This window comes from Danio aesculapii, chromosome 20, assembly GCF_903798145.1.
Source record: "Danio aesculapii chromosome 20, fDanAes4.1, whole genome shotgun sequence".
Lineage (NCBI taxonomy): Eukaryota > Metazoa > Chordata > Actinopteri > Cypriniformes > Danionidae > Danio > Danio aesculapii.
Window position 1 is genome coordinate 25001690 of NC_079454.1, and position 19323 is coordinate 25021012.

Genomic DNA, 19323 nt, shown 5'->3' on the forward strand with positions numbered 1-19323 from the left:
TAAAAGATTTGCAAATCTCATACATTAAGCTTTTAAAGGGGAGCCATTATGCAAAAATCACTTTTATAAGGGGTTTAAACTCAGTTGTGTGTCAACAGTCTGTGAATATAACACACTTCTAATGGTAAAACTGTATTCATTTTATTTTTTGTAATCCTTTTAATCCATTCTCCCTTTGTACGCGTCATCAGAAAGCCCCGCCCATTACCTCTCCCTCATTAGCATAGGGCGTTAGCCTTGTTTTTGAATCTGCCACTATGCTGACACATAGGCATTTGTAGTTTTGCCTTCTTTTGAAAAGAGAGCTGTGAGCATAATCTCATTTGAATTTAAAGTGACAGTCCAACAATGGCACAATTTGGCAGAAAGCCTAAAAGGGGCAGTTTCAAAAAGGTATAAAACAATATTTGTGTGGTATTTTGAGTTGAAACTGCACATACACACTCTAGGGACATCAGAGACTTATTTTACATCTTGTAAATCGGGGCATAATAGGCCCTCTTTAAGAAGTGACAAACATGACAATAAATATGCTGAGTAAGCTATAGACAAGATGAAATTGCAGCAACAAAGAATCTAGTTCAGTCCACTGTGAAATATCTCAGGCTTTGATACCTGTGAACTGATCCAGGTCTTCTGAGAGTTCAGGCAGAGAGGTCTTCTTCACCAGCTGCACACACAACTTCTTCATCTTCCTGGTGAGGACAGGCAGACGGGTTTGCAGAGATGAGGGATCTTCAGAAGGCAGTTCCTCTGGACCATCAGCCTGATGCATGAAGAGTGTTTAAATAAAAAGCAAACATCATGCTGGAAATGAAAGTTAACTGTGAAGTTAGCTGTAATAAATGTTCTTGAGGTTATGGCACCTGCAGATCTCTGCCCTTTCCAGGAAGGGCTTCTTTCAGCGCTCTGTGAACCCTGTGAAGGGGAGTCTCCTCAGGCTGTGAATCCACATCATCCATGCTGCTGCTACTGCCCTGCTCCACCAGACACGGTGCACACGGCTCCTTCAGAGCCGCTTCAAACTTCTTCACAAACTTAAACAGGGTCCTGACCACAGATAGAATGATATAATTTTTTTAAAAATTAGTCAATTTAAGGTACATTGCTTTAGCACTATGTAGCAAACTACATAAACATATCAAGTTAATAATGTGCTTCAAGTTGAACGTAGTGTGAAATATTATTACAAAACACAACAAATGACCCTCACCTGTGTGTCTTCTCCACTGAATGCTTGATGGACCAAAAACTGACATCATTCCACTTGGAGATTTTGACAAAGTCCTATATGTTTCAAGAGATAAACAATAAATCAAATCAATAAAAAGAGAGATAAAAAAATCCTGAATTTCACACCATGTCAGTCTAGATTGCTTTATTTTCACCTACCTTTAGCTCTTTCTCTATAGGAGACCTCAAGTGGGTGATTTTGGTCTGAATGCTCGCTGAAAACTGTGAGTAGTATTTATAGAGATTCCACAGCAAACTGCATAGTGAGTCTGTAAGGACGAAGGGAAGACGTCATTTATTTAATCTGAACATCATTTTGTTATTCAGCACTCATACACAAAAAAGAAAAGAAGTGTAAATAAAACTGTCAGCATTGCATTTGTATGTTCATGAAAAGCTGCAATTTAACTCATGAACTTATCCCCATTGATAAATTAAGCGAATGACCATTTTGTCCATATGTGCTAGTGATCTAAGTGCACTCATAAAATGTGACAAAATTGGCAAAAGACTAATGTTTTTCTAATTGTAAGAGCAGGTAATCTCTTACCATATCCTTCTTGTTTGGGAGCGAGCAGGACGTGGCAGTGAAAACCGAGCAACATGGACAAGCGGACAGAAAACTCTCCTAAAGTGGAGCCCTCTATGAAGGCCTGCAGACTGGATGAGATCGACGAGAGGGAAAGATTCTCCACACCATCATCTACTAAACAAACAAACAAAAAAACATGATCCAATGTAAACAGATTAAATGTGATGCACTAGAATAATGTATTGTTTAACACAAAGCAAAGCAGTCAAAGACGATCACCATGTCTGGAGTTTGTCTTCTGCTCCTGCAGGTATTTCTCTATGAGCTGGTAAATGGACAACCAGTGTTTGGTGGAATTCTCAGCGTGTCGCTTCAGTGCGTTATCTAGGCTGCTCGACCAGCAGCTGCACAGAGACAGGAGATTAAAGTAGTTGAATCTAGCTGAAATGTTCAGATAATGCAATCTCATGCAATTTCTGCCATTTAAAGGACAGTTCGCCTCAAAATGTCATATTATTCAGCAATTTCTAGCCCTCTAAAGGCCATCCATTATGCACTTTTTTTCTTATGCTGAACACAAAAGAATACTGAAATATTGAATATTGGAAACAGATAGCAAGATTAACTTAAAAATGGTACCAGTTTTGAACATTCTTCAAAACATCTTCTCTTGTGATCAACAAAAGAAAGAAACTCAAACAGGTTTGTAACAAATGGGGGGGGGGGGGGTACTGTAAACCATGATAGAATTTTCATTTATGGGTGAACTTTCCCTTTAACTTGGACAATCTGTTCAATTAGTCTCTTACTTGAGCTCAAGTTTTCTCCACTGAATGATAAGTTGTGTGACGACTTCCAGTTCATTTCTAAGAGACACTGCTCGGCTAGCATTGTTTTCCCAGTCCTGTGAGAGAAGAAATGACAGAAGAATTGCTCTCAAACTTATGATCTAAGCCCAGTACACTACTGACTAGTGTTTTGAGGACTGATTCCACTACCTGTGCTTTTCTGAGAAGAATCTCCAGGCCATTTAGGAACTTTGCTAGAGGGCTGGACAGACTGAAGGCCAGTATCCGCTCAATCACCATGATAATCTGCGATGCACAATATTGAGACAAAAAAAAAACGCAAAAGTTTAAACAAATTCCTGTTTCTGTCACTAAGCAAAATAATTTCTCTGGTGATTTGAACATCTAAAGTTTTCTAATAATAAGTATAGAAAACTATATGCTGTTAACATGGAGAAAATATCTCCCCAAAATTAAATCATATACCTGTTTAAAGATTGACATTAAAAAATTCTAAAATTATTTAAATCCTAACCTAAAAATTTAAACATTGATAATAAAAAGAAATTAATCTCTTAAAAAAGACTAACTCAATACATTAAAACTATTCCAGAAGAATTATGTAATAGCTGGTTATTTCTGCTGAACTAAAAAAGCTTAGCAGCACAAAAGAAAATTACACTTCTGTATATTTCAACATACTGTTATGTGGAAAAATCAAAGTTTCAATTTTAGTACGCGTCTCGTGCACCTGAACAAGCGCAGGGTGTTCTGGCCAGTCGTTGAGCCGCTGTCTCACTGCCTTACTCAGCTGTTCCAGCGCTGGCAGACACAGCCTTGCCTGACTCATGTTAGACTCTCTGTAGAAGTCATACGGGCCGTCATTCTGAAGAATCAGTCCAGCTGACCCTCCAGACCCACTCACGGTGTTCTGGAGAAGAGTGCTGAGGAGCAGCTGAGAGCCCATTAACTTAGGGTTCACTTCACAGTCTAAGATGGAGGAAAAAACACAAGATCAGAAGAGAGGTACAAGAGCCTGTGTTATTACGCTGATATATATATATATGATATACATATATAAACACAAATTAAATATATATTTATGATGTATACATATATATATATATATATATATATATATATATATATATATATATATATATATAAAACCTTCCTAATAGCCTTCTTACCCATCAGATGGTAGAAGCGGGCTATCAGTGGAGCTGTGATTTGATAAGACGAGACCAGGGCACTAATGTGGTCTTTGGCATGACTGGTTGGTGGCTCAGAATGGTACCACAGTGACCGAGCAAAAGACAAGCAGAGCCTCTGATGGACCTGAACCACTTTGCTTATGTTGCTGACCAATAAGAAGTTGCTTGTTTCACTAGACTCCGCCTTCGTATCTGCATCATCATCATCTTCAATGATTATTGGCTGATCGAGACTAGGCTCTGAAGTGATGTCAGCAAAATCCTGTATAAAAGAGAACGCAAAGAACAAACTTTTGACTGATTTGACGATAAGGTGACAAAACATGCAAATGTGTGTGATTCCTTTAACTTGATGCATAATAACTGGTTTAGTTAATTTACCTTGTGGTAGGAGGGGAAAGAGCGTCTGAACTCTCTTTCTTCCTGCTGGTCCTCTGTTAGGCCTGTGCCGTGTAGACGAGAGCGACTGCGGTACAGACTGGCTTCCATCTGCTCTTTTTCTCTTGCTCTCTTCTCCTGTTCATCCCATTCATTCACTATAGCCTGAGCAAAACATAAACCCTGCCATCAAATCACTTCTGCTAACATTAGAGCGCAGAGTTACTGTCACTAAGCAAAATAATTTCTCTGGTGATTTGAACATCTAAAAGTTTTCTAATAACAAGTATAGAAAACTATATGCTGTTAACATGGAGAAAATATCTTCCCAAAAAGTTAAAAATAATTTCATTTATAAAACAACATTTGAAAAATCAATTACTATACTACCAACTAATTGACAAACTATTAAAATATTAAAACCATTTAGATATTATGCAATTATATACATTTAGAAATGATACAAATCAAAACCAGCAGCTAATAAATGTTCATTAAAGCTGAAATAAAATATATTACTTTTATTATTTTTGTAAATATTAAATGAATAACTTAAACACAACTAAAACAAAAACAAATATTAAAAATGCTACATGAATAGTTAGTAAAATTAAAACAAAAAATAAATATTAAGAACTACTTTAGGTAAAATAAAAAATACATTGATCGTGAAACCTAAAATAATAAAAAAAGCTAAATTCAAAATTAATATTTTAACAAACTAGTATTTAAACAATATGAATATATACAACAACACTGATATATACAAATAATATTTTATACAACAGTATTTTATCTGACTATTTTATCTATATCGATTGTAAATACAGATATTTTAAATATAATTGAAATTGGCATGTTCATAATTTTTGTCATATCTTTCCTCCATATCTCACCTGGCAAACATGTCTGAAGAGTTTTTGCGCCTCTGCACTTAGCTGTCCAGCACTCAGTGTGTGACTCTGTATGTACAGCAGTGCATTAAGCAGCAGCACTGCATGATCTGGGATCACACGGCTGACCTCTGTAGCCGGCAGCTGCTTTCCCAGTGTTTTCAGTGTACGCATGCACTCCCTTGAACACAGGTAATCTGCACAGGCCAGATCAGAGGACGCTACTGGACTGGGAAAAGCTAGCATAGTGGACACAAGGTTGACCAGACCTGGTTGGGCAGTCATTGAGAAGGACACCTGAGAAGCCAGGAGTCGCATTCCATGCTGCACCTGCAATATAGCTGCTCGAAGAGGCACCACCACATCAGGATAAAGAGGGAACTCCTCAAGCAGCCGCTGGGAGAAGCGGTGCTGTGAAGCCTGCCAGACAGCCTCCTCCTTCAACAAACTCTGAACGCCTAGCTTAGATTTTGGTCCTGGGGCTTGTAGGGCCTTCAGGAGGTGTGAGAGCAGGTCACCCACTGCAGCTGGTTGGCCGATGCTGCACAAGTAGTGCTGGAGTTCCTGATAGAGGCGGCCGTACTGAGGGTCAGGAGGACGGTAAGCTTGTTTACGGCTCAGTTCACAAATCTGCTCCTTCACCTGCTGCATGCGGATCCATAAGTACCTACAAACATCATATACAACAAAAAAATCATCTCTAACATCAAGTGATATGGTGTTGATATCTAACTGTAGCACAAACAGTTAAATATCCAATACTGGTTAGTACAGGGTGAAAATCTAATACTGATATCTACTGTATATCTATGGTACTGATATCTAATTTAAATCTACATAATAGGTTTCAAATGGAATTTGAAATTTAACAAATTAAATATGAGATGTCAATTTACATTGTCTTAAAGTATCTAATACCGCCAGATATTTTATATAATTGTAGTATTTTCTGCATCTGTACAAAGCTATGTGGCAATCTGTAAGGGAAGAATGCTGGACATTTCATTACCTAATGCGAGGATGCTGGAAGTTGTCAGTTGTGCTACTCTCTTCGAGCTCCGCCCCTGTGAGCAGCTGTGAGGAGAGACTCCGCCCTCTCCACTCCTCCTGTAGCAAAGCAAGCTGACAGACACAAAGACAGTCATCTCAAGGTCATTTAAATGAAGTTTCAAGTCAGCATCCACTGGAAGTTGCTGCAAACATTTTCTTCAGCATAATGGCATATGTTCCCCAGTTCAAATTCTACTCAAATTGTCAAACTGACCTCATAAGAGAACTGCCATTAAAGCGCAAAAGCAAATAGTTTGATTTTGATTAAAGATTACTACTTCAGTGGATTAATTTGCATTGATTAATTGCTGACTTTACAACCAACAATGTGCATTAGCAAAATGAACATTGTAAATTTACTGTAAATTTGACTTTGATCTCCAAAAAAACGTCACAAAATTAACCACATGTAAAGATGGTCTCACCTCCTCTTGTGCATAACGGAGTTTATAGGTTCTCTTTACTGCAGGGTCAAAAATTGTTTGTGGAGCCCAAACTTGGATTTGCAGCAGACCCATGTTCACCCAGAAAACTCCAGAGCGGGCAAGTTGGATTGAATCCTGTGCCCGGTTGTGTGCAAACTGCGTCAAGCATGTCACTAAGGTTTCCAGAAAGCCCTCTGGGAGCAGGTTTTCAGGCAGGCCTTCTCTGAGGGCGATTTGAATCTCCTGGGCAGCATGAATGGCATCCTGGCCATCCGTTAGAGCATCGCAGGATTCAGAATAGCTCTCCTGTAAACCTGGAGACAACAGCTCAGAGATCGACTGCAGCTGTTTACGCAACACAAGCCCTTGTAACCTACAGTCAGTTAGTCTGTGGAAAATCAAAAGAGGAATCAAATGACTCACCACACATTGTACATAATACAAATAAATTTTTTAAAAATATAAATTGTTACAATATATTCAAGCCTCATAATGCATTATATTGTATACTACACTATTATGATCGCACCATTATGTCTTTCTTTTCTTTTCACTCTTTTTAACCTGTTTTAACACTTTTTAATCTGTTTTTAATTACCATTATTATTTGTTTTTATTTTCCTATACTTGTCTCTTTTATTCTTGTTTATGTAAAGCACTTTGAATTGCCATTGTGTATGAAATGTGCTATCTAAATAAACTTGCCTTGCCTACTGTTTTCATTGTATATTACTTTGGGCTTTAACCAGGGGCGTCGCTAGACCCAATTCACCCAGTAAAAATCTCCAGTGCCCCAGTAAATGCATTGAGATATGATTTACTTCATATGCAAGTATATTTATTAAGAGTGGTAATTCCGAAATGAAGACGTTATTCTCTATGTGCAACCAAACCAACGCTGGTAAAAGCAATGTGTTTAATCAAAAAGCAAACTGACGTATCTCTGCGTGTGCGGAGAACCCGCGCGCCTCTCGCGTCCCGGTAGTTAACATGCGCGCCAAAAAAAACAGGCAACTTGGTTGTCACATCTTCATGGCCACTTCAAGCTCTAATCAGTATCAAACCTTTAACTTAATAAACAGTTGTAGTTAAATAAATCAATGGAGCACAACCATTCAACAGAGCTCAGATAAGCTTGGAAGAAACAAAGCTTGAAAGAATAAATTATGTGGTTGTTTTCAGCGACAGGCTTCAGACACTGTTTAAACTCATCTTTCTCCAACCAGGAGTATGCAAACTTGCATTATCCCATTTTGCCATCTGTTTCGCTCTATGGTTTCGCTACATGTGGAGAGCGTCACATCACCTTCCCATGTTAGTCGCAAATCACTCGGACGGACAAGCTTGGCCGGACGCGCCCCAGTCTGAACCGCATGGATCGAGCACGCCATTGTTTAAATTAGATTATATTTATGAAAATAAATATATTTATGCTGTTTTGGAGTCAAACACTTTGGAAAACGCATGAAACAAAATTTAAGACCTCGTAAAAGTGTGATTAAGACTTTTTAATACCTTTTAAGGGCCTTAATTTTCTCATAATTGATTTATAAAGTTTTAAATTTTATTAAGAGCCCGCGGACACCCTGTAATACCATACAGGCCAACATCTTTCTCAATATGCATTTACTTTTTTTGGTTAATATAAATGACAATATAATGGCTAAATATTATTAACAAAAGTCCAACAGACACTAAATGTGCTTTGAAAAACAATTAACGTATTCTTACAACACTATTCATGTATAAAATGCTTGCTAAAAGGTCGTATGCATCCCTTACAGGTTAAACTGTAATATATTATGAGGGTTAAATATATGTAAAAGTAGCACTTAAAAATGAGCTGAGACACTAAAGGTTTCTATACCTGAAATCAGCAAGCTCAGGCATAGTCATATTATCCCAGATCACAGCACTCAGATCCTGTAACTGTCCAGTTCTCTCTCTCCACTCGCCCAGAGTCACCCGTGATGATGACAGGAAGTGTGACCCTGATGGATCCCACTTTCCTCCGGTATCAGTGTTACTCAAAACCCCCAGAATGGAGCGGGACCACACGGCACGACTCAGCATACCAGGACCCTTCACAACAACAAATACCACATCAAAGATGCTGTTTTTTTAAAGAAACAAGCTGTTTATATAGGTTAAATACATATTAAAATGAACAGTGGTTTTACAAAACAAAAACGCACTGTATCAGAGGGTCCCAGTACTGATCTGGAGTTGATGTGTTCCTCAGGGTTCAGTGGATTCCACTTGAGCCAGCGCTCAGGGTCAGAGGTCACACTGCTACTCCACAGTGCTGCAAGTGTCTCCGACAGCAGCTCACACCACACCAGCGGCAGCTCCTCCACAGGCTGGTGAGGGAATTACAACAATCTATCAGTCACTTGAGCAGCAATGGAAAACAATCTTCTGATCAAATGTATTTGTAGGTCAAAGTTGTAAAGACACCACCCATTTTGAAGAATGAGGTGGGGAAGAGGCAGCTCATTTGCAAATCAAAAAAAGAACATCTACAGTGTGGGGTAAAAATATCTTGAAAAGTTATTCTGAGTTGAACCCAATAGATTCTTGAGACACCTTTTATAGAATAATGGGGTGCATTTGTATAATGACTGCAGCTAATCAATGGTCATCCAGAAGTAAAACACAAATGATCATTATGAAGGAGATTTGACCGACCCGCTCAGTTCCGAGCAGGAACCAGAGAGGCTGCAGCTGTCTGATGTTCATGGGGGTCGACTGCATACAGAAGCGCAGATGATTGGAGAAAGACCTGCGCAGACTGTCTTCTGCCTTTTTATTGCCTCTGCAAAAATAAAATATACAGCACAATTTAAATAAATATTTATAATTAAAAGTCAAATCAACATTATTGTGCACAAAACCCTACTACTTTACAAAATGAAGTGCCAATATCTAGTGTTGCTATCTAGTAAAAGTAAAAAAGTTTAAATAAAAGATGGAAAACATACTACAATGACTAAAAATAAAATAAAAAGTTAACACATCACATTTTACGATATTATGTGGCCTTACTACCTTATTACTAATGTGAAATAATCAGTAATTAAACAACCTGTGGTTTTGGGCAAAAGTGGCCATTCCACCTATTGTGGAGACCAAGCCTGTTGGATATGTCATACAAGAGCCTCTTTATGAATGTGCATAGTAACTGAGTGGAAAGCATAGTAAATATTGCTTTCCCCCACTGCCTTAGATGAGATTGTGTTGGGAAGTATTGTATCCAGAGGTTTTTTTCTTTTAGTGCTGAGACTGAGTTGGCCAGAGCACCTGTCTTGGAAAGAGTAGGTCCTAGGATCAAATCCAAACTGCACCTTATCCTCAGATTATGGTAGAGTGGCTTTCTGATCTGAAACTCTACGCATGGCCAATAGCATAAGTTTGCACAAAAGCCAGAATGCTAAATGGTTCTGCACACTGTGGGGCCTCGGAAGATGGGCTCATTGGATGTCTAGGTGGCTACTGGAGCTTTTCAGAGGGGACAATCTGCCTCTTTTTAGACTTTTCATACTAACCATCGGAGCACTTTTGAAGCTGGCGCTGTGGCTTAGCAGTATCTCTTTGCTAACTCTGTGGGCGGTTCTTGTACTGAAACCTATTTGAGGCTCTTAAGACGGCAGAAGTTGCGGTTGAAGACTAAAATGGGCTGCCCCTACAATGCCCCTGTCAAAACAACACTTTTTGTTTTCCTAAGAATTACGAGTGTTAACTAATAATAAGTGAATAATATTAAGGTGAAATTTCCATGAAAATTCTCACATTATTTTAAATTCCACACTTTACTTTAAAGTCAGGCAATTGTTCTTTCTTATCTAGATTACTGTCCACTGGTATGGTCGAGTGCATCAAGTAAACACTGAGATAAATTACAGTTAGTCCAGAACAGAGCGGCATGACTAATTTTACACTGCAATAGAAGAGTCAATATTATGAAAATGCATAAAACTTTAGGTTGGTTATTGATGAAGAATAGGGTAATTGTTTCTTTCATAAGATATATTTTTGTGTCAAGAGTTCCAAGTGTATTGTACAGTCAACTTTTGTATAGTAATGGTAGTCCTAATTTTAACACCAGGCATGCATCAAAAGGCAATTGTTTGCTTCCCGTTTCAAAAACTAATGCAAAGCAACGAACTGTAATGTATAGAGGAATGAAAACATGGAATGAATTGCCATCAAACATTACATGCTTTCGAGGTTTCGAGGTAAAACGAGGTTTAAAAAAATCATTTAAGAAATATTTAATGGCACAATATTAAGCGGATTGTTTATCTGGATGTTATGTATGATTTTTGTATTGTAATGTTTTTTATTGGTCTTTGTTGTTATGTATTAATGTAATTTTGTTTTGTGTTCGATGGACCGCAGGAAGAATAATGGGGATCCTGATAAATAAATAAAATAAATAAAAATAAATAAATGGCATTATAATGCATGAATGTATATGATCATAAATACATTTTAAGTGACTGAAAGCACAAATATAAAAAGGTCATAAAATAAAAGCATTTAAAACTTAACTACAATCAACATTAAAATTAAAAAATGCAAATACAAAAACAAATGTCAAGTCAAAACATTAACACCATGATATAAAACATTTTAAATTATGATTGTAAATGTCACTAACCTGCCAAAATTAATCGTTTTATTATAGACCTATAATAGGTAATACTTTATTTATTTGAAAATCAGACCCTATCATACCCTGATGTGACTGACAGGTACAGCAGGTCTGTGGTGACCTTCATCTGATTAAGCACCGCCAGCTCCTCCAATGCAGGCCACAGCTGAGCCCTGCGTGCCAGCTGCAGTAACACCTCCTGGCCTGGTGCAGCACTGTCTCCCACTTCCTCCTCCTCATCCTCAGACAGAGAGTCCAGCAGACCACAGGAAGCCATATGACCCTGCTGCTGATCCACACAGCTCACAAGCCTCTCCAGAACACCTGGACAAAAAGTACAGCATTAAACTAAGAGGTCAGGTTAGGCCGGTTGTATGTATGCAACCTAATTTCCAGAATTCAAGAGAACCATCAGTACCTGAGTTACCCGAGTTCTGCGGCTCCAACAAAAGGTTGGCCTGAAGCACCAGACCCCAAGCTTCCAGCAGAGCCTCTTTGGAGTCAATGCCCATGGCCACACCACGCAGACGAGACACCTCTTGCTTCCATAATGATGCGAGACTGTTGTCGAGGCGCAGGTCCCGAACATCTAAAGCCCTGCACAGCACTCGCAGACGGCCTGCGCATTCAGCCACCGCCTCCAGCTGCACACAAACATTTTATTTCTGGTTTTTCTTTCTAGGGCATCTGGTACTTTTGTAAGAATTTTCATGTATTAAACTTTTTTTTTAAAGGTACTATATAGTGCACTGATTCAATATGTTTAATTTATCTCTGATATCTACATAGTAAGTATGTGGCTTAGGTAAGTTCAAAAAGTCTCCAGAAGCTATTTTATATGCTTTTTTTTTTTTTTTAGAACAACAGGAATTACGCTTATGAAGAAACGCGTAACTTTTTTTTTGATCACATTTGGAATGGCTAGTATATTAATGAGCTCTGCTTATTTTGTCGTTTTAAATGTATATACAGGAATAAACAGTGGCAGGACTTAATATTAACCTTTGTATAAACATAATTATTGTTAAAGTTTATTGACATTATTTGAAAAATCACAGTAAGAGTGGAGTGATATGACACAATGCATGCATGTGCATTAAACCACTCACCGGCCACTTTATTAGGTACACCTGTACAACTGTTCGTTAATGCAAATTTCTAATCAGCCAATCACATGGCAGCAACTCAATGCATTTAGGCATGTGGACATGGTCAAGACCATTTGCTGCAGTTTGATTTAAGTGACTTTGAACGTGGCATGGTTGTTGGTGGCAGACGGGCTGGTCTGAGTATTTCAGAAACTGCTGATCTACTGAGATTTTCACGCACAACCATCTCTAGGGTTTACAGAGAATGGTCTGAAAAGGAGAAAATATCCAGTGAGCGGCATTTCTGTGGGCGTAAATGCCTTGTTGAGGTCAGCAGAGAATGGCCAGACTGGTTCGAGCTGATAGAAAGGCAACAGTAACTCAAATCACCACTCGTTACAACCGAGGTATGCAGAAGAGCATCTCTGAACACAATCAGATTCGCATCATGGATGTGCAGCGAACAAATCTGCAGCAACTGCGTGATGCTGTAATGTCTGAGGAGTATTTCTAGTACCTTGTTAAATCCATGCAATTCTGAAGGCAAAATGGGGTCCAACCTGGTACTAACAAGGTGTACTTAATAAAGTGGCCGGTGAGTTTATATTCAGCAGTCAACATGTATATGTTTGTTGGCTCATTACAAACATATAAGGCAAATTTTACAATATACATTTTAAATATAAATTTGGCTAAACCTGCAGAATTTTCGGAAATATAAAATTGTGCTCTCTAAATCACCAAACCTTGAACGGCAGTGGCTTTCCTAATGTCTTCTGAATGCCCTTCAGTGCAGATGCCACAGCGACGGAGCTGGAAAGTGAGTTCTGGATAGCTGTAGAGATGGTGTGCAGTTCCTGTTGGCCTCTGAAACATACAAACACACATATGAAAACAAATGCTAAAGAGGAAACTACATGAAGGCATTTTTCACATAATTAAACCATTACTCACTCATAGTCACTATCCCCCATCAAAAGCTGAGGCAGCCGCAAAATCAAGTTTTTGTGAACCCACTGCCAATGCAGAGAAAGCACACACACACCACGAGGATCCGCAGACAGAGAGTTACACACAAGCCAGAATCGATCCCTCCACTGCAGCAGCTGCAGGATCTGGAGACACAACCACATCATTGTAAACCTGTATAGTTTCAGTCTGGCTACAAAAGGAAATTAAGCACTCTTCTGACCTCAAACATGAGGTGGTCAGAGATGTAAGGCTGGCCTGTCTGCACAGCCTGCAGGATGAATGAATCCCACAGGTCAAAGAATGAGCGTAGGTGGACCAACACTGGATGAGGCAGGTGTCCTATGTCCACCGTCCCTATAAGTGCCAATTATAGAATGTGTTTGGTTATGAGGAAAACAGGCTTTTTTAATTTATGTTGATGAATGCATTCATAAAGGTCTCCCAATATCAAAAGTGTATTTTAAAAGGCTATGAGAGTGTGTGTTTGTACCTTTGGAGAAGGAAGTGGCCAGTCTAAGGGCACTGTTATGGGGTGAGGTGTTTCCATCACTGCTGTTAATAGCGGCTCTCTCTTCTCGGTCCATCAACAACATGATTCTGTTATAACATAACACATATTAGTTCATGCATGCACTATGATCACGAAAAAAAACAACAACAATTGTTTTTAGTGAAGATCTTTTTTTCTTGAATGGCAAATCATGATTTCTAAAGGGTCATGTGACAGTGGGGTCTAGAGTAATGGATGCTGATTTTTTTACTCCATCACCAGAATTAACCTGACCCCAAGCTTAGCAGTATTGTTTAATTTGTTAAGCAAATATATTCACAGAGAATAAGAAATGACCTGTTTGCAACAGCGTTGAGTGCTTCCATAAACTCCATGTATCTCTCCTCATCCTCAAAGTTGCAGGTGTTGGCCAAGATGTCCAAGTACTGCTTATTCCAACGCATATCTACCAGAATCCTGTAATCGTCTGATAAAGACAAAGGTTAAATGTGTGGTAATTTCACAAACCATCAGGTTTAAAGTATGATGTTTCTATAACTCAGACTGAGAGTTATTTGGACTATTTTTCTTATTATGTGAATAATAATAAATAATAATAATATGTGAAGAGTTTAGATGCAGAAACCTCTAAATCCACCAGACCTCTTTTCTTGTAAATGAGCATTTTCTATTAGGCTCCTCTGATAAGGTTCAGACGTTTCATTTTGTATGTAATGAAAAGGTTATTAGCTAGTAAATAAAAAAACCTTTTTTCAGAAATGTCACTTTAGACAATTCTTTGTTTTTTTTAACAAGGTAAATTTTCTTTCGCGTCAAAACCAGCTAAATCCTCGTCTGCTTTTGATGCAAAACCCTCTAAATCCACCTATTGGAACAAGACAGTGTAATTAGTTGAAAATGAAGATGTCATTAGAAATTATTTTACCAAACATAAAACACATTACACAAACAACCTGAAATTTAAAATATATTAATCTAAAAAGTAAGTGGCGGTTCATTCCGCTGTGATAAACCAAGGAAAAAGCAGAAGGAAAATGAATTAATGAAATCTGTCAAGTAAGTGCATTAATCAATAACATTAAAACTGACATTAATTAAATCTTAACAATCTGCTGTCATTTCTGATATTTGGGATTTGGATTTAATGTAAGTAGAGCAATGTAAACATTGCAAACATTGTAAACTAAGCTTGGTAGATTCAAATAATGTAGAGTAAAATAAACATTGTGAAACATCAATATCTGTGCATTGTCCATAAATATAAAAATGCTTATCAGATCTTTAGGTATTATGTATAGTACAAATAATATACAAATAATGTATAGTTTTATTCATTATATTTATCTTTTTAAAAAATAGCTTAAATTAGCAAATAAAACACAAGGTAGGCCTACTGGGCAAAAAGGGGATGTCTCTCAGACAACTTTAGAAGCTGTCATTCGTTCATTCTCACCATACTTAAGGTCTTGGTCCTGTGTTTATCCTCATGGCATCCACGTAGGATAAAAGAACAGCATCTTAACTCTCTCTTTCGTAAAATGGAGTTGCCGTTTATTGTATGGTACATCGGACTCATTCAAAGTAGCGTCACTGTGCAAAAACACGTTATAAATGCATGCTACACTTCCGACTGCACGTTGTGTTTTCTTTTTCTTATAATGCACAGAGTTTTGAGGTAAGGGACATTTTCATTTTCCATTCATTTACAGTCGGACAGGCTCAAGCAGCTCATCATACTACGTCTTTTAAAATCGAAATCAAAAGTGAAATAAAACAGTCTCCTCGTAAAAGCCGGCTCATCAGTGTGCTGCTATATTGAAAACATATGATTCGATTCGTGCTTCTGATTGGTTCTCGGGGTATAGCGGTTTTTGCTGTCAAAGGCAAGTGGCGTTTAGCGGCTTTTGCCAACAAACTGTTATTCCTGAATGCGCTGATGCTGGGATTTAGATGATTTGAAGCAAATCTATTTGTTGATGGTGTAGTACGTGCCTGAAGTATTCACTTAATGTCATTAGTTCATTTTTGGCGGAAGTGGCATTTAGCGGCTTTTGCATCTGAACTCTTCATGTGCACATTGTTAAAAATACTTTTATGTTGTTATATTCATAAATAACAGCAACAAAATAAAGCACTTTCTATGTTTGTTGCATACTAAGATCATGAAAATGTCAACTTTCTCTTTAAAATGTATCTTTAAGTGAGTTAGGAGTTTGCAAAAGTACCTGTGCTGTGTGGCTGCAAGAGCTCTGCTAGACATTTGCCTTTCCCGATGAGTTTGCTGCTGAATATGGCCTTTAGAGCTGTGCATCCTGCCTCCAACAGCATCAAAGCTGTATCTGCAAGGACAAGTAAGATCTCAGGACTTGGATAGTTACGCAGTCAAGTAGTGTGATACGGTAATACCAAACACATTAACAAGGCAGCTTTTCCCCCTATGCAGCCTACCTGGTGCATGTTTGTACGTTTTGGTAAGGTGGGAAATCCAGCTGGTTCTAAGAACCCAGTCACTGTGAGAAGCTCTTTCTGTCAGTAATTTAACTGCGGTCGGGAGAAGCAGCAGGGCATTCTCAACCCCTCCATCCACTCCTCCACCTCCAGAAAATTGCAGCCCGTCCAGTACAGTACCACTCTGCATCGCCCTCTGCAGGTCAACCAGACTTAGTGGACGGTTCCTAAATCAATAAAAATAAAGCCTACAATTAAACTCTGAACAAGTAAAACAAACAAATAAATATCTATGCAGAAAAAATAACCTAAACTGAAGCTAGAAGGAAAAAAAACCCCTACAAATCCATTTTAAAAACTATAAAAAAAAATCAAATGCAAGTAAAAATAAAGAAATGGCACTTGTTCTTCTCATTGTTTTTACATGAGTACAAATATTAGGACAAGATCATGAAAGGCACAGTATGTCATTTTCGCTACTAGAGGGAGTTTATTCCCAACAAACAAAAGTGTAAAAGCCGACGAGAGTGGAATGATAGGAATTGTGGTTTTCATCACATATTAAGAAACTGCAGAAATCATGTCCATAGATGAGCTAAAGCTTTAAAAATGTATTATCATGGTAGTATCAAGCAACTTTGAATGAGAGACAAGCTAGAAGTGGCTCAAAAGCAGTGAAGCTTTTATTAAGGGTCTATCGACCATTTCCAGCTCTTCCATTTAGGATCATCTAAATACATTTTAATGGTCTGTTATAATGCTGCTCTGTGCAGTCTAATAAACACTCAACATATTAAAGCATCTGCGGTGCTTTCCTGTTCTGTATATAACTAAACAGGAAAGCAAGCGTGTTTGACATTATTAGCATGGCCATAAAGATATGGTCTGTGTCGCTAGTTAAAATTCTTTGAAATATTTGGGATGATATAAGTACATAAGTCAGCAAAATATATAACACTTTGTAGTTGTAATAAAAATCACTGTTGTAATTTTAATAAACTAAATTCTAGATATTTTTCTGAAGTAAGTAAGTGATGTGTATTTATATAGCGCATTTATCGTGTACGGCCATACACCCAAAGCGCTTCACAATCATGAGAGGGGGTCTCTCCACTCCATTACCAGTGTGCAGCATCCACTTGGATGATGAAACAGCAGCCACTGGAGAACGGTACCAATGCGCTCACCACACACCAGCTACAGGTGGAGTGGAGAGACAGTAAAACACAACCAATTTGATGGATGAGGATTATTGAAATGCCATGATCATAAGGGCAGATGGAGAGAATTTGACCAGGACAACGGGGTTACACCCATACTCTTTACGAGAAACGCCATTGGATTTTTATGACCACAGAGAGTCAGGACCTTGGTTTAACTTCTCATCCGAAAGACGGACTGAAACATTACAAAGTGGCAATAATGGCATAAAGAAATAATACAGTGTAGTTCTGACCTTTTCCCATACAAGCTGAGGGTGTTGAGGCAGTACAGGAGGACCTGTCCATCTCTCTGAACACTGGAGAAACACGAGTCCTCCGTGCACATGAGGGCTGAAGGGATGCGGTCTGGCCAAACGCCTGCACACAGCAGCCCACTTCCCCAGTCCTCAGAGTCCAGCACTGCCAATTGCCTCTCTATGACTTCCTGTGCCAGCTGAGAAAGGAAGAGCAAGGTGGGCTTGATCAGGCATAATTAAATGGATTATGGCATCATTTATCTTGTCACTGTTTATGAAAAATGACAGTTAACCTGCTGGTTAGCGATGGTGCGCTGGCAGAAAGCATAAGCCTCTCCACAGGCCTGCAGAAGAGCACTGGGCAGATCCACTCCTCTCTGGAGCTGACCAGACAACAGCGACGCAGCATGAAGAAGAGAGGACATGGAGGATGCAGGAGAGTCTAGAAGATGGTAAACATAGAATTTCCAATTAAATTTCTGAACCTCAGAAGAAGGATTTGTTTATTAAAAAAACAATATTTAATATCAAAACATAATAAATGATGATGAAAAAAACATTTTCATTAATTAAAGGAATAGTTCAATATAAATTTCCTCACCATTTACTCTCAAGTGGTTCTAAATTTTTAGACAAGATGTTCTGAAGAATGTTGGAAAAAAGCAGCTGCTGACATCCATAGTAGGAACAAAAAATACTATGGAAGACAATGTCTATTTTTTCCAACACTTTTTAGTATATCTTCCTTTGTGTTCGGCAGAAGAAAGAAACTAAAAAAGGTTTGGAACAAGTTGAGGACGAGTAATTGGTGAAATATCCCTTTAAATGTTGTCTGTTTACTTAAATGCAGTCTATCCATTTATCCAGCCACCCATTCATCCACCAGGCTAGCCTTTTTTAAATCTAGTTTAGCCTGACGTACTATAAAGTAACAAAAAGCTTAAGTAAGATTATAAAAACAAAATATAAATGAAACAAAATCCCTAAGAAAATACAATTTCAGGTTTGTACTCCCATCACAGACGCACCCCATATGGTCTTCTTGATTTCTGAATGAATGGAGATGAGCAGGTCACACACACAGTCTCCTGTTACGCCGAGGGTGTGTAAAACCATCTTCAGATCCAGGGTATCCCAGCATACGCCCTCATGCTCGCCAGGGATGTAGATCTCAACACCACGGTTCCTCATGGCTCGGGAGATTTCCCCATGTGTGGGATCCATCGTGAGGAACAGCCTGGAACACAAAAATAAACCAGAATTGAGCAATACTATGAGATGCCAAAATGATGTTTGAAAATGTTTAGTGAGAAATAGTGTCAGTTCAGGCGGTGATTGTACCTGAAGTTAGGGTGTGGGGTGATGGTGGGTGTCGTTCCATCAATAATCCCTCGTTCATTAATGGTTAAACACCCACCGGGTTCCAAAAGAGCATTGAGTCGATCCAACACAGAAGGGCTGAAACACAAACAGTTCATTTAGGGCTTTGTTTACAGCTGGCATTATAGGGAGGGTTCACCCATAATTTAAAATGTTGTCATAATTGAGTCAACCTTCACTATTCACCAACATGTTTGAGTTTCTTTCTTTTTTTTTTCCAACACAAAAGATTTTATTTCAAGAGATGTTGGAAACCTGTAACCATTGACTTCCATAGTATTATTTCCCTTCTTTGTAA

The 19323-nt window shown here is 38.4% G+C and overlaps 1 protein-coding gene across 1 annotated transcript in view; it reads right to left on the bottom strand.

Annotated features, from left to right (window-relative positions):
• The window catches only part of mdn1 (midasin AAA ATPase 1), an 81055-nt gene that overhangs the window by 21606 nt on the left and 40126 nt on the right, over window positions 1-19323 (bottom strand). The window contains exons 45-74 of the mRNA XM_056481776.1: window positions 18987-19103; window positions 18674-18882; window positions 17939-18087; window positions 17643-17842; window positions 16187-16413; window positions 15964-16077; window positions 14075-14204; window positions 13718-13824; window positions 13448-13581; window positions 13210-13370; window positions 13002-13122; window positions 11586-11811; window positions 11251-11491; window positions 9202-9328; window positions 8709-8873; window positions 8381-8595; window positions 6514-6901; window positions 6048-6160; window positions 5042-5705; window positions 4149-4310; window positions 3744-4029; window positions 3305-3543; window positions 2764-2859; window positions 2575-2669; window positions 2045-2169; window positions 1784-1939; window positions 1393-1502; window positions 1214-1287; window positions 867-1050; window positions 616-766 (exon numbers count right to left, since the gene is read on the bottom strand). Of these exons, the coding sequence (XP_056337751.1) occupies window positions 616-766; window positions 867-1050; window positions 1214-1287; window positions 1393-1502; window positions 1784-1939; window positions 2045-2169; window positions 2575-2669; window positions 2764-2859; window positions 3305-3543; window positions 3744-4029; window positions 4149-4310; window positions 5042-5705; window positions 6048-6160; window positions 6514-6901; window positions 8381-8595; window positions 8709-8873; window positions 9202-9328; window positions 11251-11491; window positions 11586-11811; window positions 13002-13122; window positions 13210-13370; window positions 13448-13581; window positions 13718-13824; window positions 14075-14204; window positions 15964-16077; window positions 16187-16413; window positions 17643-17842; window positions 17939-18087; window positions 18674-18882; window positions 18987-19103 (5486 nt within the window). The remainder of the gene's footprint in view (window positions 1-615; window positions 767-866; window positions 1051-1213; window positions 1288-1392; window positions 1503-1783; window positions 1940-2044; window positions 2170-2574; window positions 2670-2763; window positions 2860-3304; window positions 3544-3743; window positions 4030-4148; window positions 4311-5041; window positions 5706-6047; window positions 6161-6513; window positions 6902-8380; window positions 8596-8708; window positions 8874-9201; window positions 9329-11250; window positions 11492-11585; window positions 11812-13001; window positions 13123-13209; window positions 13371-13447; window positions 13582-13717; window positions 13825-14074; window positions 14205-15963; window positions 16078-16186; window positions 16414-17642; window positions 17843-17938; window positions 18088-18673; window positions 18883-18986; window positions 19104-19323) is intronic.